General features: G+C 45.8%; 1 protein-coding gene across 3 annotated transcripts in view; it reads right to left on the bottom strand.

Annotated features, from left to right (window-relative positions):
• Window positions 1-22,588, bottom strand: part of cacna1g (calcium channel, voltage-dependent, T type, alpha 1G subunit) — a 541,990-nt gene that overhangs the window by 68,332 nt on the left and 451,070 nt on the right. For all 3 annotated transcript variants that reach the window (XM_072483051.1, XM_072483052.1, XM_072483053.1), the window contains exons 25-26: window positions 6,793-6,944; window positions 5,589-5,698 (exon numbers count right to left, since the gene is read on the bottom strand). In XM_072483051.1, the coding sequence (XP_072339152.1) occupies window positions 5,589-5,698; window positions 6,793-6,944 (262 nt within the window). The remainder of the gene's footprint in view (window positions 1-5,588; window positions 5,699-6,792; window positions 6,945-22,588) is intronic.

The following is a 22,588-nucleotide window of genomic DNA, read 5'->3' as shown; positions in this document are numbered from 1 at the left end:
CAGGCTTCTACTTCTAGGCACTTGCAGCTGGAGCTTGTTAATTAGTTAATTGGATTAGGCCAGTTTTTCAAAGGCTAGATTCACAGTATAAAAGTGATCCCCTACAGTGCAGACTTTGTTTGCACTGAGTGCTGAATTTGGTGCTTTTTGAGTGCGATAGTGAGAGTTTGGTGACCGAGGGAGTGCTGAATTTGGTGCTTTTTGAGTGCGATAGTGAGAGTTTGGTGACCGAGGGAGTGCTGAATTTGGTGCTTTTTGAGTGCGATAGTGAGAGTTTGGTGACCGAGGGAGTGCTGAATTTGGTGCTTTTTGAGTGCGATAGTGAGAGTTTGGTGACCGAGGGAGTTGGGTGAGGAGGGAGTAAGGTGCTCCTTTCATTTTGTTTCCGACATTTCCGCAAAGAGTGTGAAGAGAGCCAGGAGTTTACAGGAAGTGTAGCTGACTGGGAGCAGAGTCGAAGGGCGGAGATCTAGTTAGTCCACACAGCAGCTATATTCTTTAAGGTAAGAGGGGATGGAGGCTAGGCCAGTTACATGCTCCTCCTGTAGGATGTGGGTGGTGAGGGATACCACCGGTGTCCCCACTGACTATACCTGCGGGAAGTGCACCCAACTTCAGCTCCTCAAAGACCGTGTTAGGGAACTGGAGCTGAAGCTGGATGAACTTCGGATCATCCGGGAGGCAGAGGGGGTGATTGAGAAGAGTTACAGGGAGGTAACCACACCCAAGGTACAGGACAAGAATAGCTGGGTTACAGTCAGGGGGAAAAAAACAAACAGGCAGACAGTGCAGGGATCCCTTGTGGCCGTTCCCCTTCAAAACAAGTATACCGTTTTGGATGCTGTTGGGGGGGATGACCTACCGGGGGAAGGCCCTAGCGGTCAGGTCTCTGGCACGGAGTCTGGCTCTGGGGCTCAGAAGGGAAGGGGGGAGAATAGAAAAGCAATAGTTGTAGGAGATTCAATGGTTAGGGGAATAGATAGGAGATTCTGTGGTCGCGAGCGAGACTCCCGGAAGGTATGTTGCCTCCCGGGTGCCAGGGCCAGGGATGTCTCGGATCGTGTCTTCAGGATCCTTAAGGGGGAGGGTGAGCAGCCAGAAGTCGTGGTGCACATTGGTACCAACGACATAGGTAGGAAAAGGGGTGTGGAGGTAATAAACAAGTTTAGGGAGTTAGGCTGGAAGTTAAAAGCCAGGACAGACAGAGTTGTCATCTCTGGTTTGTTGCCGGTGCCACGTGATAGCGAGGCTAGGAATAGGGAGAGAGTGCAGTTGAACACGTGGCTGCAGGAATGGTGTAGGAGGGAGGGCTTCAGGTATTTGGATAATTGGAGCGCATTCTGGGGAAGGTGGGACCTGTACAAGCAGGACGGGTTGAACCAGAGGGGCACCAATATCCTGGGAGGGAGGTTTGCTAGTACTCTTCGGGAGGGTTTAAACTAATTTGGCAGGGGAATGGGAACCGGATTTGTAGTCCAGCAACTAAGGTAGCCGATATTCAGGACGCCAAAGCATGTAATGAGGCAGTGGGGAAGGGAACACTGACAAAGGAGAGTATTTGCAGGCATGGAGATGGGTTGAAGTGTGTATACTTCAACGCAAGAAGCATCAGGAATAAGGTGGGTGAACTTAAGGCATGGATCGGTACTTGGGACTACGATGTGGTGGCCATCACGGAAACTTGGATAGAAGAGGGGCAGAAATGGTTGTTGGAGGTCCCTGGTTATAGATGTTTCAATAAGATTAGGGAGGGTGGTAAAAGAGGTGGGGGGGTGGCATTATTAATTAGAGATAGTATAACAGCTGCAGAAAGGCAGTTCGAGGAGTATCACCCTATTGAGGTAGTATGGGTTGAAGTCAGAAATAGGAAAGGAGCAGTCACCTTGTTAGGAGTTTTCTATAGGCCCCCCAATAGTAACAGAGATGTGGAGGAACAGATTGGGAAACAGATTTTGGAAAGGTGCAGAAGTCATAGGGTAGTAGTCATGGGCGACTTTAACTTCCCAAATATTGAGTGGAAACTCTTTAGATCAAATAGTTTGGATGGGGTGGTGTTTGTGCAGTGTGTCCAGGAAGCTTTTCTAACACAGTATGTAGATTGTCCGACCAGAGGAGGGGCAATATTGGATTTAGTACTGGGTAATGAACCAGGGCAAGTGATAGATTTGTTAGTGGGGGAGCATTTTGGAGATAGTGACCACAATTCTGTGACTTTCACTTTAGTAATGGAGAGGGATAGGTACGTGCAACAGGGCAAGGTTTACAATTGGGGGAAGGGTAAATACGATGTTGTCAGACAAGAATTGAAGTGCATAAGTTGGGAACATAGGCTGGCAGGGAAGGACACAAGTGAAATGTGGAACTTGTTCAAGGAACAGGTGCTACGTGTCCTTGATATGTATGTCCCTGTCAGGCAGGGAAGAGATGGTCGAGTGAGGGAACCATGGTTGACAAGAGAGGTTGAATGTCTTGTTAAAAGGAAAAAGGTGACTTATGTAAGGCTGAGGAAACAAGGTTCAGACAGGGCATTGGAGGGATACAAGATAGCCAGGAGGGAACTGAAGAAAGGGATTAGGAGAGCTAAGAGAGGGCATGAACAATCTTTGGCGGGTAGGATCAAGGAAAACCCCAAGGCCTTTTACACATATGTGAGAAATATGAGAATGACTAGATGACTAGAGCGAGGGTAGGTCCGATCAAGGACAGTAGCGGGAGATTGTGTATTGAGTCTGAAGAGATAGGAGAGGTCTTGAATGAGTATTTTTCTTCTGTATTTACAAATGAGAGGGGCGATATTGTTGGAGAGGACAGTGTGAAACAGATTGGTAAGCTCGAGGAAATACTTGTCAGGAAGGAAGATGTGTTGGGCATTTTGAAAAACTTGAGGATAGACAAGTCCCCCGGGCCTGATGGGATATATCCAAGGATGCTATGGGAAGCAAGAGATGAAATTGCAGAGCCGTTGGCAATGATCTTTTCGTCCTCACTGTCAACAGGGGTGGTACCAGGGGATTGGAGAGTGGCGAATGTCGTGCCCCTGTTCAAAAAAGGAACTAGGGATAACCCTGGGAATTACAGGCCAGTTAGTCTTACTTCGGTGGTAGGCAAAGTAATGGAAAGGGTACTGAAGGATAGGATTTCTGAGCACCTGGAAAGACACTGCTTGATTAGGGATAGTCAGCACGGATTTGTGAGGGGTAGGTCTTGCCTTACAAATCTTATTGAATTCTTTGAGGAGGTGACCAAGCATGTGGATGAAGGTAAAGCAGTGGATGTAGTGTACATGGATTTTAGTAAGGCATTTGATAAAGTTCCCCATGGTAGGCTTATGCAGAAAGTAAGGAGGCATGGGATAGTGGGAAATTTGGCCAGTTGGATAACGAACTGGCTAACCGATAGAAGTCAGAGAGTGGTGGTGGATGGCAAATATTCAGCCTGGATCCCAGTTACCAGTGGCGTACCGCAGGGATCAGTTCTGGGTCCTCTGCTGTTTGTGATTTTCATTAATGACTTGGATGAGGGAGTTGAAGGGTGGGTCAGTAAATTTGCAGACGATACGAAGATTGGTGGAGTTGTGGATAGTAAGGAGGGCTGTTGTCGGCTGCAAAGAGACATAGATAGGATGCAGAGCTGGGCTGAGAAGTGGCAGATGGAGTTTAACCCTGAAAAGTGTGAGGTTGTCCATTTTGGAAGGACAAATATGAATGCGGAATATAGGGTTAACGGTAGAGTTCTTGGCAATGTGGAGGAGCAGAGAGATCTTGGGGTCTATGTTCATACATCTTTGAAAGTTGCCACTCAAGTGGATAGAGCTGTGAAGAAGGCCTATGGTGTGCTCGCGTTCATTAACAGAGGGATTGAATTTAAGAGCCGTGAGGTGATGATGCAGCTGTACAAAACTTTGGTAAGGCCACATTTGGAGTACTGTGTACAGTTCTGGTCGCCTCATTTTAGGAAGGATGTGGAAGCTCTGGAAAAGGTGCAAAGAAGATTTACCAGGATGTTGCCTGGAATGGAGAGTAGGTCTTACGAGGAAAGGTTGAGGGTGCTAGGCCTTTTCTCATTAGAGCGGAGAAGGATGAGGGGCGACTTGATAGAGGTTTATAAGATGATCAGGGGAATAGATAGAGTAGACAGTCAGAGACTTTTTCCCCGGGTGGAACACACCATTACAAGGGGACATAAATTTAAGGTGAAAGGTGGAAGATATAGGAGGGATATCAGAGGTAGGTTCTTTACCCAGAGAGTAGTGGGGGCATGGAATGCACTGCCTGTGGAAGTAGTTGAGTCGGAAACATTAGGGACCTTCAAGCAGCTATTGGATAGGTACATGGATGATGGTAAAATGATATAGTGTAGATTTATTTGTTCTTAAGGGCAGCACGGTAGCATTGTGGATAGCGCAATTGCTTCACCGCTCCATGGTCCCAGGTTCGATTCCGGCTTGGGTCATTGTCTGTGCGGAGTCTGCACGTCCTCCCCGTGTCTGCGTGGGTTTCCTCCGGGTGCTCCGGTTTCCTCCCACAGTCCAAAGATGTGCGGGTTAGGTGAATTGGCCAATGATAAATTGCCCTTAATGTCCAAATTGCCCTTGGTGTTGGGTGGAGGTGTTGAGTTTGGGTATGGTGCTCTTTCCAAGAGCCGGTGCAGACTCAAAGGGCCGAATGGCCTCCTTCTGCACTGTAAATTCAATGATAATCTATGATTAATCTAGGACAAAGGTTCGGCACAACATCGTGGGCCGAAGGGCCTGTTCTGTGCTGTATTTTCTATGTTCTATGTGGCCTCGGCTGCTAACAAGGTAGGAATGGATAAGGGCTGGGGTCATGGTCGTGGAAACCAATCTGTCTGCGTTTGGGGTGCTGGTGGAGCACTTGTCTTCCTTTGGACTCTGACAAATAATTGGGAAGACACCTTCTTTTAGCACCTCTTTGCGCCAGTTCTGCCCTTAAATTGCAATCTGGGTCATAGGCTGATTAAAAGGTGACCCACTGCCTGAAACAGGTAGGTGGCTTTGGTCAGCGGTCAGCCTTTGTAAAAGCAGCAGAGAGCAGAGCATTGTTGTTCAGTCTACCAGCCACATTTCAAGGCCATTGTCTCACCCCCATTAACATTTCTGTGTTTTGGGAAGTTAAACTGCTCCTTATTTGACTCCGTGATGATGTGAAACCTGAATGCTAAATGACAAAATAGGTGCAATTCATCATTATTTCGTGCAACAGTTGAGCTCCCTTTTAATGTTTTTGTCAATCGATAGATTGAGTATCTGTTGCAAGGCATATGTCTGCCCTGCTTGCACTGCTTGCCTGGGAATAGTTGGGGCAATTATTGGGGAAACATTACAATGTTACGGCACAAAACATACTGAATGTGAGGTTATAGTATCTCTGGACATGAGAAAGTATTTTTGCGATAGCTGCTCCAATTAAACAAGGTACAAAAGATAATGAGGGTGAATCTAATTGTCTCTCCTCTGTACCGACAAAACAAAAACAAACTGTCGCACAATTAAACAAGCTTTGATCCCGCATGGCCCCCCCCCCCCTCTCCCGCCACCCCATAACTCCGGTATTGCTCTGGTATTTTACCTATCCTTGAAGAATCGGCGAAAACCAAAGGCAAGCAGTTTGAATACAGACTCCAGGACAAAGATAATCGTGAAGATGTAATTACAGATCTTTAGGGCCTCGTCCAGAACCTGAGAACATTAGAGATTAAGATTAAAGGTAAAATGTTAAATGAGAACAATTTTTGTCCTTTTGCGGATACCAGTTTATATTTGACATAGAATGATACAGCACTGGGTGGGGGGGGGGGGGGGGGGGGGGGGGTCCGTTTGGTTGTTTGTTCTTTAGTAGAGTTATCCAACGAATCCCAATCTCCTACTTCTTCCCTGTAGCTTTTTAATATTTCCCCTCAGTTTTCTCTTTGGAAAGTTAATATTGAATCTGCTTATTACTGTGACATATTGATTTATTTTCTTTCAAAACTCCATTACTTTTTAACCATTCACTGTTGTTCTTGCTCCCTTGGAGTATTCACAATTTAATCCAATAATTAAACAATATATTATGTTTAATAATATCACCAAGATATATTGATAACCATTAGCTCCACATCCCTAGGTGTCAACACTGACAGCACCCTTGCCTCCAAGTTAGAAAGGAGAAATTCCTGATATGCGGGGTGGAAATAATATGGCGAGGAAGACCGCCAAAATTATTTAAATGTATTGGAACGCGGTTCTTTTGTTGCGTCACCAGCAAAGGGGAGAGGGGGCTGGGAGAATCGGAAAATAAGATCTCGCATGTGAAATTCTTGTTTTTCGGAGTCTCGTGATATTTTGCCCCCACGTGGCCGTTCGTGCTCGTAGCAAATATGGGTGTAAAATTGGGGCAAACGTATTTTTGATATGAGCTGAGGTTTGGGCATTTAAACGTTAATTCACAGAAATCATGGCTTCTCCTGATTGTTTTTAAGATAGAGAAATGGAGGAGCTGCTGGGACACGGAGGGGATTATGAAGTTTTTGAAACTGGAACTTGAATAGTGGGGAGTTGGCGTTGTTAAACGATCCCTCAATTACATCAAGCAAGCAACAACACCATGAAGACTTTTCACACCCTTCAGTCCCGAGCATGAGTTGCAATTTGTTGGCTCGGAGTCATATCGCCTGCCAATCCTTACCTACTCAAATGCAGTTTGCATTAGGAAACTGGAGGCGGTCAGCTTCAGTACTGTGACCAATGCCATTTTCCTGTTTCTAGTTTGATTACAAAATAACCATCCTTACCTTTGGCTGCTGATAATGTTCCATTGCCATGGTGATTACATTCAGCCCAATCACTACAGTGATGAACAGATCCAAGTAATGACTCGTGCACATTTTGTGGACGAAAAGCCGAGCAGGCGAATAGTCAGAGTAATAAGGTTTACACTGTGCTTCTAAACAGAGGCAAGACATCAAACAAAAATCATTTAGATTTCAAAACAATGACATTTTCTTCTAGCTGTTATTTTTGCCATGCACAATTGAGCAAATTTCCTGCAGAATAACTCCAGTAATTATTCAGTGTCAAAAGCAGCCTACAGAAAACAAAAGGGCACCCACCTCTAGTAGTTCAGATGTGCGAAACATATCAATTTTGGCCTCACAGGGATCCATTAAGATCTGTAAGTGATCAGTGGGGACTTGAGCACTGCGATGATTAGCCCCATGGCATATGTGACCATGATTTGGTGACACAAAAATGCCCTGAATGTGGCTTCTAGTCTCCTTCCCTCAGCTTTCAAAAACTTAGAATCAATTCATCAGTGGACGATCCAATATCTTAAGGGGCTGATAACTCGAAGAAGGTCCCAGCCCCCCCATGAGCCATAACTTGAAGTCACAAGGCAAATATGAAGTTTGCTCGGTCTTGGTTGGTTAAGATTAAGGACTTCGAACTCTGACTGTCAAAAGTCATGTCACTTGAGGATTCTATGCATCTTTTATTAATCACAATTATCAAAAAACGATGTTGTCACAGATTGTAGTGTAATCGACAAAGCTTAAAACTGGACAAAAATATGTGAGGCCTAAAATTAGTGGGCCTAAAATTTTTCATTTTCAATTGGGCACCTTGCTTTCATGATGTGTTTGGTGGAAATAAAACCTTTTCCTCACTAATACAGAGCCCAAGGCAATTTTCATCTATTTGTGCACACTATTTATCTCAATATGAAAAAAAAACGCTCTTCTGCAAAATTATTGCAAGTCCCACATTCAGTAATGTTGACAGGGCAGTTCCTTTGACACTGAATGCCTGAAGTGATAATCATGAGTGATGTGCAGGCATAATCGTTTCCAAAGAGACTTGACTACATACAGCCTGTTGCTTTGTGAAGCTCTCAACACTTTAGTAGTAGCACTGTAATTCAGTTAGCTGTGTCTTACAAGGGACTGCTCAATACAATCACGTGCAAATATGTGCAGAAAGAGTAACTTAAAAAGATAAATTGTCACCAAATATCCTTCTGAAGTTATAATCATGTTTTGCCATACTATCTATTGCTATGTTGTTTCTTTTTTTTTAACCACAAACACTAATTGTTTAAATTAACCTCCCATTATCTTCCTTTCCAATTTTGGAGATGCCCCTCTACAATAGATAGATTTGACATACAGATCAGTCATGATGGAATGAGTGATGGAACAAGCTTAAGGACCTAACCATTTCCTACGTTCCTAACATCTTTCATAGTCAGCAGAGCGGGAGGTCACAACCTGACATCCCTCAGTATCATTAATATTGCTCCATAGGTAACCCACCACTGGAACCGTCAGCACTGGGAGATTCTCCTTCCCCAAATTCCGAACAATCACTGGGTCAAAGCATCCTCTTTCTCGCCAAGTTACTCTGGTGGAGATTGGGGGGGGAAAAAACAGAGTGCCTCGTACTCAACTGATTAATAACTGAGAATGGGGTTCAATCCTAAATCTGCTCATTGAGAGCCTGTCGATTTAATATTGTAAGGACTGAATAATCACAAGTATCATGTCAGTGGTTATTGGCAATGGGTACCTCCCATCAGTGGTGCCACAGCTATGAAATTTGAGAAATGATTGAGCTACAATAAATTAACTTAAAACATCTTCGGAAAAGAGACATGAATACTGTGAAACTCCAAAGTTGTGAAGGGAACCAAATCAACCTGCAATAGATTCTGGCACTAATATTCACTATCACTGCCTGGGCAGTAAGCCGACAGAAAAGATACCCCACCCATTTTAGATTCTGCCTGATTCTAATTTAATTGATTAAAATTGGCAGGCAACCTTCTTCTCTGGTATTATGCTGTGTATTCGCAAAATAATTTTGTTTGTGAATTGTTTTCAGAGTTAACGATTAAAAGATCTTGACATATAGGGTGGGATTCTCCAGCTGCGTGATTGTCGATGGCGTGCCAGTCTCTGGCGGAAGGATTCTCTCTTCCCACCGCTTGTCAATGGGTTTTCCCATTGAAGCCACCCCACACTGCTCTGAGGTACAGACGAACCAACACGGTTGCGATTGGTACAATGCAGTTTTATTCCAACTAGTTATTTACACATCTGATTTGGTACTCAGCACGTGGTGACTGTGTGAGTGTCTTGTTAATGAGGTCCTGGCCTTGTCCTGTCTCCAGATGGACTGCCCAGCAGGTGTCGTGTTTCTTGTCTTATTCTGTGTCTGCTCTTGTGTGTGATTGGCTGTCATGTTATGTGTGCTAATTAGTCTGTTGGTCTGTCTATCATGATGTGTGTGTTGTGATGTGTGTTTGAATATCATGACATCCCCCCTTTTTTACAAGATTATGTGCCTACGTGGTTATAAATATAAATGTGTCCTGAGTGCAGCTAAAGGTGTGTGTGCGTGATATTTACAGCATGTACATGTGGCGTAACTATATACAAGGGGCGATGTCAGGTGTGACATGTTAACGAGGTTGTACCATAACAAAAGAAGAAGAACGTTGAAATTTGGACCGATCAAACGAGGCCTGGAACGATAAAACAGTGACATGTTACAATACAGTAGTTGCTAAAATGTGACGTGTGAACAGTCTCATAAGTCCAGTCTAGTAGGTGGGCGACGAATTTGGGTTGACCGCCTCAAGGGTGGGTCGAGAACCACCGGCTGAGGTGCGAGCCTGGCCACGGACGGCGATAGAAAGGGCATGGTATATGGCAGCTCCACGAAGTCGCTATCAGGAACCAGTGGAGGACACGGCGTCTGTGTATGGTTCCATTGCGAGCGTGGAAGTAGGCGAAGGGCTCGGCGATTGCGCCTACGCACGGATCCATCCGGCATGCGTACCAGGAACGAGCGGGCAGCCACGCATCGGAGAACTTCGGCAGGTGCTGACCAGCCACCATCTGGTAGGTGAATGCGGACATTGTCTCCAGGGGCCAGGGAGGGAAGATCAGTTGCCCTTGTGTCGTACGATCTCATCTGGCGATCGCGCTGCAGTTGCATCCTATGCAGTACCGGAGCATGGTCTATTGTTAGTGCCAGGATGGAAGGCACAGTGGTTCTGAGGGCGCGACCCATCAGCAGCTGTGCTGGCGAGAGACCCGTGGCTAGTGGGGCCGAGCGATAGGCCAGCAGGGCGAGGTAGAAGTCCGATCCGGCAGCAGCAGCCTTGCAGAGGAGCCGCTTGGCAACGTGAACGCCCTTCTCCGCCTTTCCATTGGACTGGGGATGCAGAGGGCTGGACGTCACGTGTGTGAAGCCATACGAGGCCGCAAAGGACGACCAGCCCTTTTTTGGAACTCTGTAGATTTTTTGACGAGGTGGCGCAGAGTCGTTGTGTGGGAGGCAAGGTTGGGAATGAATTTCCCTAGGAAGTTGACCATGCCAAGGAAGCGTAGGACAGCCTTCTTGTCGGCCGGCTGCGGCATGGCTGTGATGGCGCTCACCTTGTCTGCATCCGGACGGACCCCTGACCGGGGGATATGGTCCCCCAGGAACTTCAATTCGGTCTGGCCAAAGGCGCACTTGGCTCGGTTGAGGCGCAGGCCGTTTTCCCGTATGCGGGCAAAAACACGTTGGAGACGATGTATGTGCTCCTGCGGTGTGGTGGACCAGATGATGACATCGTCCACATATACGCGCACCCCTTCGATGCCTTCCATCATCTGCTCCATGATTCTGTGGAAGACCTCGGATGCCGAGATGATGCCAAATGGTATCCGGTTGTAGCAGAATCTGCCGAAAGGGGTTGTGAAGGTACATAGCTTTCGGCTGGATGGGTCCAGTTGGATCTGCCAAAATCCTTTAGAAGCATCCAGTTTCGTGAATATCTTCGCTTGGGTCATTTCACTGGTGATCTCCTCCCATTTGGGTATGGGATAATGTTCCCGCATAATGTTATTATTGAGGTCTTTGGGGTCTATACAGATGCGGAGCTTGCCAGAGGGCTTCTTGACACACACCATGGAGCTGACCCATGGCGTGGGCTCCGTGACCCTGTATAGGACCCCTTGGTCCTGGACATCCTGCAGCTGCAGCTTGAGGCGGTCTTTAAGTGGCGCAGGAACCCTGCGAGGTGCGTGAACGACCGGGATGGCGTCCGGTTTGAGGCGAATTCAGTAGGTGTATGGCAGTGTTCCCATGCCTTCGAATGCCTCCTGGTTGTGGGCGAGGAGCGATTGGAGCTGTGCGTTTAACTCTGCATCCGGGAAGTCAGACGTGCCGTCTGGAGAGAGAGAGAGAATTTGTTGCACAAGGTGGAGAGCTTTACATGCTTGTGCGGCCAGCAGGGAGTCCTTCGATGAGCCAACTATCTCGAACGAGAGTGTGGCCATGTGTGTTTTGTGTGTCACCTGGAACTGGCAGGATCCCATGGCTGGGATAACGTTCCCGTTGTAGTCGACCATCTTGCACCGGGATGGCTGGATTGGTGGTCTGACCTTCATGGCATAGAATGCTGACCATGCTATGAGGTTGGCGGAGGCGCCAGTGTCCAGGCGGAAAGTGATCGGCGATCGGTTGACCGTCAGGGTGCACTCCATTCATCGGCTGGATTGATGGTGTTGACCCGGTTCGCATCAATGACCGCAACACGGAAGGCGTCTTGGTCATCTGTGTCGTCGGTTTAGATGTCGTGATGTGGAGGCTGGATGGTCCGCACGTGTCTGCGAGGTTGTCGGAGATGTGGAAGATCCACAGGTTGAGCCGCTCGACAGTAGGCAACGTAGTGGCCCATCTTGCCACAGCGTAGGCATTGTCGGGTTTTTGCAGGACATTGCCCTTTTAAATGTGCAGCTCCACAGTTGCCGCACGTCATGACGTCATGGCGTTCGTTACGCCACTGCGCATGCGCAGTTCGGTCTTGCGTCGGGCGCGCCTGCGCAGCACGTCCCTCAGTGTTGCCGTAGGTTTTGGCGCGCACAAACGCGGGAGGCCTCAAAAAGCGCGCGAAACGGCCGCCCTCGTCGGGGCCGCGGGCCGGGAGAAACTCGATTGCCTGGATGCGTTCGGCCTCGTGGGCGGCCTGGCTTACCGATTCGATCGCTTGGGACCCCCTCCGTGCCGATTCGGTCGCCTGAAATTGGGCATAGCGGCTGGTCGCATTTTCATGCAGGACACAGGCTTCAACTGCAGATGCTAAGGTCAGGCCTTTAATTTTTAGAAGCTGCTGGCGTTGGCCACTGGAGGCAACGCCAAAAACGATCTGGTCCCGGATCATGGACTCTGAGGTGGTGCCGTAACCGCAGGACTGCACGAGTATGCGGAGGTGCGTCAGGAAGGGCTGAAAGAGCTCATCCTTACCTTGTTGGCGCTGCTGAAAGATATACCTCTCAAAGCTTTCATTGACCTCAACGTTGAAGTGCTGGTCGAGCTTGAGGAGGACCGTGTCATATTTAGATTTGTTCTCGCCTTCCGCGAACAGCAAGGAGTTGTATACATGGATGGCGTGCTGACCTGCGGTAGTGAGGAGCATGGCAATCTTTGTTTCGTCCGAGGCGCCCTGTTTTTCGTTGGCTCGCATGAACAGTTCGAATCGCTGCTTGAAGAGCTTCCAATTGCTGCCCAGGTTCCCAGCGACTTGCAACGGCTGCGGTTTGTTGTGGGTGTCCATGGCTCAGGATGGCAGATTTGCCGGTAAGTATCGATTCACTCGCTGGTACCATGTGGTGTTGGGTGCTCTGAGGTACAGACGAACCAACATGGTTGCGATTGGTACAATGCAGTTTTATTCCAACTAGTTATTTACACATCTGACTTGGTACTCAGCACGTGGTGACTGTATGAGTGTCTTGTTAATGAGATCCTGGCCTTGTCCTGTCTCCAGATGGACTGCCCAGCAGGTGTTGTGTTTCTTGTCTTATACTGTGTCTGCTCTTGTCTGTGATTGGCTGTCGTGTTATGTGTGCTAATTGGTCTGTTGGTCTGTCTATCATGATGTGTGTGTTGTGATGTGCGTTTGAATATCATGACACACACCTCTGGGAAACCCAGGGGTGGAGTTGCACTGCCAGCGGGAAAACAGAATCCCAGAGAATTCCAGCCCCCTAGTTCCTCATTTTGTAATGAGTAAGAGTTTCAAACTTTTCATTTTGGATGGCATAGGCCAAGACAGTGGCTGGTATTCCCTTCCATTAATGCTCATTTCAGAAGAGCGCCGTGGTGTTCCAGTGGGACATTTCTGTCCTCCACACTCAACAGTAGAATTTGATTTTGGCCAATGGTGTTCATGGGTTGGCAGCCTGATTTACATCTCTTCCAGTTTTTTATTTCCAACTGCTTTGAAGATTCACTCCTCTCAGTCTTGGGTCTCTCGAGGAACATTCTGAAAATCTACAGTCGGATAAAATAAAAAAGGCAGAAATGCAAATGTTGGAACTCTGGATTAAAACCAGAAAATGCTGAGAAGGTATCCGGGCTGTAGAGGGATGAGACAGGGATGGTGTTTTGGATGTGCACTGTCATTCTGATGAAGGTTAGTGGCACAAAGTGTCATCAAAACCTCTCCTTTTCTTCAGATGCTGTCTGGTTTACTGTGGATTTCTTGCATTTTCTACTTTTGTACCTCACTAGCTCTGCAGCAATCAAACCTGAAAATTACATCTTCCCCTTTGCCTTTGCTTCCCTCACCCCCATGAAAACTATTATTCTTTCTCACCCTGGGCATTCTCCAGGTGTGGCCTTCATCTCTGCTCTCTTCATGTCCAAGAGAAGAAGGTTTGACAGTGTATGATGGACAAGTAGTTTAGCCATTCACTGCCAGATCTGGCTGGACCAGATAAAGCTGTCCTCTGCTAAAATGGCTCCAAAATTCCAAGCTCATCCTAAATTGTAAAGATAACCCTCGGCTTCTCTTCTGCGCCACATACCATCTTCGTTAAACCACTCTTCCCACCTCCAACAACAATTGCAAGTAGCTCATAGACTTCTTTGTTTTGTTCAGATCCCTTCCTTCCCTTAGCTCACTGATAAAATCACCTGCTGTAGCATTGAATTCGCAACTTTCTCTAGGTTCTTTCCCATTTTCCCTCTCTGTGCTGGGCTTGTCAATGATGCCTGAATCCTGCTCCATCAATTCTCTTCCCAGTGCCGACCACACATCTTTCCTTCCTGGCTCCCATGTCAGCTTGTATAATTAATGGCTTTCTCTCTTTGGGTTCCACCCACACTCCTAAAATAAAACACGCCAACTACTGCCCCACATCCAGCCTCTCTTTCCTCTTCAGAGTCCTTGAACTTGTTGTGTCCTCCCATACCCATCTTCCTCGCAACTCCATTGCTTGAATTTCTCCAGTCAGATTTCCAACCCTGCCATGGTATTGAAACAGTCCTTATCAATATGTGACTATGACTGGAGCAAACTATCCCTCCTCATCCTTTCTGCACCCTTTGGCCTTATCGACCACACCAGCTATGGAAACCTGACCACAAAAAGGTGGTCAAAACACATTAATCTTAAAGTTTTAAGTTAATCTTCTTTAATATATAAAAATAATCAAGAATAAAATACAGTATGGACTCAAAAACGGGAGCAGCTAGTTAAACATTAAAATAACAGTAACTGAATAGAATTAGAACTAACAACAGTTAAATTTAAACTACAATAACTATAACAGGTAACTACGCAACAACTAATGGCATCACAGCACTTACTGATGATATCAGCAATGGATTTAAATAAGAAGATGTATAATAATAACACTCTATAACATTTCTCCCCCCCCCCCCCATAAATTTTAATCTCCCTTAAAGACATAAATACAATGAAGCTAATGCCTTAATTGTATGTCAGTCTTCTGGAACTTTGCGACTAAGCTGTGATCTTCGCACTAACACTGGTGATTCTGTCAACTCCTCTTCCACTTTGCCTTTCATGGTGTAGGGAACTGTTCTTGCTGTGAAAAAGCAAGAAGTAGCATGAGGATCTACAAACAATTTTACTTCAGTGTCCGACAATTTACCCAGTTCATCTTTGAAAACGTCAGGATATTTCTGAACGACGTCCTCTGTCACTTTTGTGTGCTTTATCTCATCGCAGTTCAACTGAATTTTCCTGAGCCAGTCATGCCCTAGTATACTAGGCCCTTGCTCTTTTACTACCAGGAGCCATGCTCTTGCTTCTTGACTGTTATATGCATCATCTACCACTAACGCCCCAAGCAATGGTATAACTTTGTTGGAGTATGTTCGAAGTTTGATTCCTGCCTGAGTAAGGGCTGGTGCCTGCTTAGAGCCCCAAATCTTCGTCAAGGTCTCCTCACTGATTACCGATGCAGAGGCTCCTGTGTCCACCTCCATCTTGATTCTCTGTCAAATCGACATTCACTATAGCATGAATAGGCTCTGCACACCCATCACTCATATTGAACATGTCGTAATAGTGCCTTGTCTGAGCTTTCCAAATGATGCACCATTGACTGCAACTTCCTTGCATTTGAAGTTCCCTGCTCAGTCTTCGACTTTCTCTTAGCACTTCTTCGCTAATGCCCTTTCTTGTTGCACTGGTGACAAAGAGCATCCATAAACTTACAAGGATTCGAATAGTGTGACCTTCCATGTCTAAAACACTCCTCTCCACTATCTTCACCTTTTTAATTGCAGCTTCTTTTTCTAACTGATGCAGTGCATCTGTTTGCGTGCTGCCATTTGTCTTCTGAATATCTTTTGCATTATTGGCAGCTATTTCCAAGCCCTGAGAAACTTCTGGAGCTTTTTAAAAGTAAGCGTGGCTTCTCCCAGAAACGCTGCTGAATGCTGTCCTTGTTAATGCCACAAACTAGTCTGTCCCGAAGCATCTCTCCCAAAACTGCCCCAATCTCGCAGTGTTCAGAGAGCTGGCGCAATTCAACAACAAAGTTAGCTACAGACTTTCCAGTCTTCTGAAAATGATTATGGAATTTAAAAAAATGTATAACTACTGATGGCTTTGGAATGTGGTGATTCTGAATGAGTGTACCTAAATCTGCAAATGAAATGTCCCCTGGGGTTTCCGTGGTGTAGCTAATTTTCTGACTAGCTTGTAATTATTTGCCCCACACACACTTAGGAGAATTGAGAACCTTTTAGCCCCACCTGCGATCCCGTTTGCTCAGAAAAACTGTTCCGACCTTTCCACATATCCAGTCCAGTTCTCTTCCACAAACTCACTGATAGACCCAAACATAGCCATGTTGACCACAAAAAGGTAGTTGAAATGCATGAATCTTAAAGTTAAAGTTAATCTTCTTTAATATATACATAAAGTTTAAAATACAGTATGGACTCAAAAGCGAGGACAGCTAGTTAAATATCAAAATAACAGTAACAGAATAGAATTAGAACTAATGACAGTAATTATGAACTGCAGGTAACTACAACAGGTAACTTACCACACAGCTCTTACAGATGACATCAGCAATGGATTTAAATAAAAAGATGCATAATAATAACACTCTATAACACTACCCTTTTCCAGCACTTCTCTACTGTTGTCTAGTTGGTGTGACTGCTCTTACCTGATTCCTTTCTTATCTATCTAATCATAACCAGAGCATCAGTTGCAAGGGCTTCTATTGCAACTCCAGCTCCTGCACAGTTACCTCTGGTATCCCCCAAAGATCCGTCCTTGGCCTCTCTCATTGCTCATCTATGCTGTCCTTCAATTATATCATTTGGATGTCAGTTTCCACATGTCTGATGCCACGCAGCTCTACCTCACCATCACATCTCTCAACTCTTCCGCAGTCTCTACATTATCAGACTGCTTCACTGCCAACCAGATGTGATTGAGTAGAACTTTCCTCCAACTAAATATTAGCAAGACCAAAGCCATTGCCTTTCGCCCCCTCCTCAAAATCTGTTCCCTAGCCATCGACTCTGGTCACTGTATGAGGCTTAACCAGATTGTTCACAACCTCATGTCTAACTCAGAGGTGAGCTTTCAAAGACAAACCCCACCTTATTGCGAAGACCTCCTATTTCCACCTCCGTGGCATCACCCGGCTGCAGTCCCCTCTCTCAGATCATCGGTTGCTGAAAGCCCCCATTTATGCTTCATGATCTTCTGGTTGAGCTCTCAACATCCATCCAAATGAGTTCCTCCAAATCTCTACTGTCCTAAATAGCAATAAGTACTGGATCGCCCTTACCCAGTGTTCACTGACCTATAATTGCTAAAATACTCATCATTGTTTTCAAGTACTCCATGGCCTCCCTCCTTGATCTCTTCAACCTCTCCAGCTCTTCAGGTCTTCTTGTCCGCTGGTGTTTCTCCAACTCCGACCCTGTCCACATCCCCAATTTTAATCACGTCTTCAGCTGCCTAGTTCCTACACTTTGGGATTGCCTTCATAAACCTCTCGGTCTCTCTCTTTCACCCTTTATGGTGCTCCATGAAACCAAACTGTTGGTCATCTGGTATATCATCTCCTTATGTGGCTCAGCATCAAATTTCACTTGATAACATTCCTCTGAAGTGGGATGTTTTGCAACATGAAGGCTGCTGTGGGCGCAATTCAATGGCCTTGTCGTGCCCGACTTGGTGCCAGGGTGGCAATGTCAAGGTGCCCGGGCACCATGTTGCCCATGCCAGGGTCGGACCTGGGAGTTCCTTGTCCATAAGAGATGGGGTGAGGGGGGCTTGAGGACCCTGGAAGTTGGTTGAAGTTGGGGGGGGGGGGTGGTCCGGAGGCCGCGGTGGGATCGCTGAGGGTGTTGAAAGATCCGGCCCGATCTGCGAGTAGTCGTAAGTGAGGTAAGTGCGGCCTCGACAGGGCGTTCCTCAATGAAGCCAAGAAAAGGGCAAAGTGCCGTTGGATTGCGGGTTCTTTCTCGGCGCTGCAGGCACTGAGAAACACCCCACTAAATCTGCCCAAAACCAGCCATAGAAATGTTTTGGTTGAATTGCGCCCTGTATAAATGGAAGTTGTTGTTATTTTAAACTACGTGTAAATTTGAGCATATCTTAAGATGAGCATTTTCTTAAGAATTTCTTTAAAACAACGTACATTTTGATCAATGGCCTTAAAGTATTTATGATACTTCCAAATGTAGGTCCCAGGAGAGCTAGAGTGAGAGTTCTCCAACGTGTTCAATAAGCTAAGCCAAAATTTAATTATTGCCAGAGGAAAGTTTATGTTAAAATATGTTATTGCAGATTTAACACCATGACAAAAATTCCATTTGGACCAAAGATCAACACAAGTAGAACTTAGGAGATGCAAGAAAATGTCCCCTGGACTGGAGAAATTTAGTTCTTCAGTCACATTGTATGTGAAACGTTAACTCTGTTTCTTTCTCCACAGATGCTGCCAGACCTGCTGAGATTTTCAGCATTTTCTGTTGTTTTTCCGCAGATTTCCAGCATGTGCAATATTTTCCTTTTCTCACCCTTTCTATCCTATATTAGTAAGAACTAATAATATATTAGTGTTGGGCATTCACTGCATAGCAATGCAGTATATTTTGCTCACCGATGGGATGGCAAATGCTTTATTATGGCACCTTCCTACTACCCTTTGGCTTCCATGGGAACAGAAATCCAACATTTTAAAGTAGATTGTGAGACACTGGGCTATTGCACACCTTTTTATATTCCTCTTTTACCACCCCCTTTCAACTTGAAGCAGAACAGTTGGTCCTGAGGCGATCAAAATATCAACAAATGAGGGAAATTGTCCAAACAAAAGGGAACAAATTCAGTGACATTTACACCAAATAATAGTTATTCCCAATGAATCCCATTATATCTTATTGCCGACACTTTAAACCTTTCTGCACAATGTGCATTGATTGACTGAGCAGTCCCTTCAATCACACCCAGACCTCTAATGGGTTCTTTCAGGATTTAGATTCTCTTCTTTGTATTCCAAACAAAGTGGTTGGCTAACCAGAAATAACTTGTAAACTTAAGCAATCCAATTTGACGTTTTGAAAATCCAACATGCTGATCATGCAGCTGAATACCATTAATAGCAACTTTTCTTTTTGTCCTTAACAGCAGAATATATCTTCATGCAGTTGGTAAATTAGAAGACAAATCTTCATGGACAGCTTTTAATAAGGAGGCATGGACTATTATCTAATTTAGTCTACTGATTTGACCTGTACGCTGAATCACAAGAAAACCAGTCATCTTCAAACTTCTGCATTCAGAGGTGTAATGGTCTCTTTAAACATTATCCACATCATTTTTTTAAGGGCAATTTAGAGAATCAAAAGCAAAAAGATAAAAGTTAGAATTTAATAATCGCTGGTTAGGCCACAAATGGAGTATTCTGGATAATTCTGGGCACTAAGTTTCAGGAAATGTTTTAGGAAGGATTTACTGGGATGTTCATAGAATCCCTACAGTGCAGAAGGAGGCTATTCAGCCCATCGAGTCTTCATCAACCCTCAGTAAACGTACACTAAACATAGGAACGCTACTCTGCCCCACCCTGCAACCCCCACCTAACCTTTTGGACACCGAGGGGCAATTTAACATGGCCAATCCATCTAATCTGCACATCTTTGGACTGTGGGAGGAAACTGGAGCAGCCGGAGGAAATCCTTGCAGACACAGGGTGAACGTGCAAATTCCACACAGTCACCCAAGGTCGGAATCGAACTGGGGTCCCTGGTGCTGTGAGGCAGCAGTGCTAACCACTGTGCCACTATGCCGGCCATCATATTACCGGGGACAACGGTCTTCAGTTATGAGGAGAGATTCAAAAGGTTAGGACTGTTCTCCTTGGAACAGAGAGAGGTATGAGGTGATCTAGTAGAGGTTTTGAAGGTGTTGAGAGGTTTTGACAGGATAGATTGCGATAAACGATACCTTCTGGTGAGTGGGTCAATAACCAGAGGTCACAGATTCAACATAATCAACAAATGAGGGGAAATGAGGAGACATTATTTCAGTCAGAGAACTGTCAGGTTCTATCTTAAAGGTTGGTGGAAGCCGATTCCAGTTAATTTTAAAAGGGAGTTGAAGATGAGGAACTTACAAGGTTATGAACAAAAATGTGAGGGTAAGCACGACTGCTCTTTCAAAGAGCCAGAATAGACACAATGGCCAAATGATCTTCTTCTGTGCTGTAAGTTTCTATAATTCTAAGAATTTGAGGATGAAATAAGTCCTTGGTCTAGTAGAAGATGGACTATGGTCAATCAGCAGCTTGTTTTAGAAGTTTGCATGGGGTGTGAAATGGCTTCCAACTCCTATTGTTCATTATTTCAACCATTTCTCTTAGTGAGAGTCCATACCAATTGTTGTTGTATTTTAGTTTCCCTTTTAACATCACAAATATATTATGGTGGGGCAGTTAATAACATGGATTTTATGCCTTTCTTTTAAGTCTTTCAGGAGTGTGCAATCATTGACTAGGCCAGCATTGATTGCCCACTCCTAATTGCTCTTGGGAAGGTTGTGGTGAGCCACCTTCTGGAACAGCTGCAGTCCGTGTGGTGTAGATACATCCACAGTGCTGTTAGGGAGGGAGTGCCAGGATTTTGACCTAGCGACAGTGAAGGAACGGCGATATGATTCCAAGTCAGGATGGTGAGTGGCTTGGAGGGGAGCTTGTAGGTGGTGGGGGTTCCCATGCACCTGCTGCCCACGTCCTTCTAGGTGATAGAGGTTGCGGGTTTGGATGGTGCTGTTGAAGGAGCCTTTCTGAGTTGCTGCAGTGCATCCTGTAGATGGTCAACACTCCTAAAGGTGACTTGAGCTAATTGCGTTGTTTGTATCAAGTCATTAGCCAATCAATAGTATTGAACTATTATTGAGATTGCAAGCACAACAGTTCAAGTGCTTTCCTTGCTCTTGGGATGGATTCCTCAGACTACCAATTTCAGTAGAACTTGGAGACCCAACTTACATTGCACACATCTTAGAACCTGGCTCTGTGAGCCTATTTGAGAAACACTGTCAGTATTAAATTGTGGACAATTTTGTACTGTGCTCCTGCAATTAATGGGAAGACTGGGCTAAGGTGGCCCAATTATATGAGATTGCTATGATCTGATAAAGGAGGTGACTCTAATCCCATTGTTCCACGCTAGTTCCAACTGCAGGAGTCTCAGAGGTGAAAGAACAGTCTGCTCAGTCACTCTCCCCTTGACTGGGCATTGTTTCCACAACAGTTCAAGTGCTGTTCAATGTAATAAAGCAAACACACCCAATGAAATTTCTACCCCGTTTAATGAGACCATTCTCTGCTTGCAATTCACCAATAGCTTTCGCCGGTGGTCCATGACTCCTTATAATCTGTTCAGTAGTTCAAACAGCAAACAGTCTTGGGAAATACAGACAATTTCTGTGCCCTTTGTCACACATCAGACTACAAATGCTGGCACAGCCAACAAAAGATACTACAGAGAACAAAGAGTGGGGATCAGAATCTGAGACCACATCCGTGACCTCAAAGCTTGATTAGACTGGCTGACACCAAACCCAACAGGTATCAAACGCTAGAGAATGTGGCCTGGAACATGTGGGCAACAGGAAACAAATCAGCAAATCAAAGTCGCACAAGTCATCAAAACATACACGTTGGACAAAATCAAGCTGTAAACTCAGCCACTGGACAACAAAAATAGGAATTTGACATTTTGACATGATATTCTGAACAGTTACATGAAATTTGGTTCAGGAAGAGGGGTGGAGAGCTCTTCTGCACTCCCACTCTGTAATCATCGGCAAGAACTATTGAATTCTCAATCTAAACTGTAGCAGGCTAATATTACGAATGGAGCACCACCCACTGCTTCTTACACTGCGAGAGAATACACCTCCGGTTGCTTGGCGAGCCATGTGCATGTGTTGACTCATTGAGAATTCAAAGGATCTTGCTTGCTGAAAGTGGTGGGGGGTGGGGACAGGGTGATAGGGGAGCGAATATGATTTCTCAGACCCAATTCAATAATTAACAAATGCAGATTTCCTCAATGTACTGGCCCGAACACAGTGCTCAGGGTACAGGGGCTGCTCATTTGAGTCTGCGTGTTCTGTGCACCAGCAACCAGGTTGGCTGCAAGTACAAGGGAACAGTGTGGTTTTAAGATTAGGACTAATTTTACAGCTTTTTGCAGTGACACATGAGCAAAATGTATTTTTCAACCCATGAAACCCTTCAGTAGCATTACACTCTGTAACATGCCACGACTGTGACTCTAACCAAACAAGTAATCCTTAGAGCCATGAACATTCAACTCTTGTTAACTTGAGATGGTGTGACAGTGTGTGAGCATATTAAAGGCAACGTTTAAAGGCAATTTGTTGTGTGGCTGCGGGACTCCTTTGCTACATCTTCCGAGTGCGGCTGTTTGTAGATCCTGGGTCTGAGAGTGTTTGGTGAACCCTGGACTCCAGAATGCTTCAGAATATATGGCTGGGCCGGGTCGGAGAATCGCCGGGGGGGATGCGAGAGTCGCGCCCCGCCGCCGGCTTCCCCATTCTCTGGCGCCCGCTGGATTCCCGTCGCGCCGGTCGGGGGCCGTTGACAGCGCCCTCCCACCCCCCCGGCGATTGTCCGGGCCCCAATGGGCCGACGAGTTTGGCCGAGTCCAGCCGGCGTGGGTTACTTAGGTCCCAAACGGCGGGACCTGGAAAGTGAGTCTGCAGGGGCCAACCTTGGG

Source organism: Scyliorhinus torazame, chromosome 18 (assembly GCF_047496885.1).
Source record: "Scyliorhinus torazame isolate Kashiwa2021f chromosome 18, sScyTor2.1, whole genome shotgun sequence".
Classification (NCBI taxonomy): Eukaryota; Metazoa; Chordata; class Chondrichthyes; order Carcharhiniformes; family Scyliorhinidae; genus Scyliorhinus; species Scyliorhinus torazame.
Note: the sequence above shows the minus strand (reverse complement) of the source record. Positions and strands in the feature narration are given on the sequence as shown.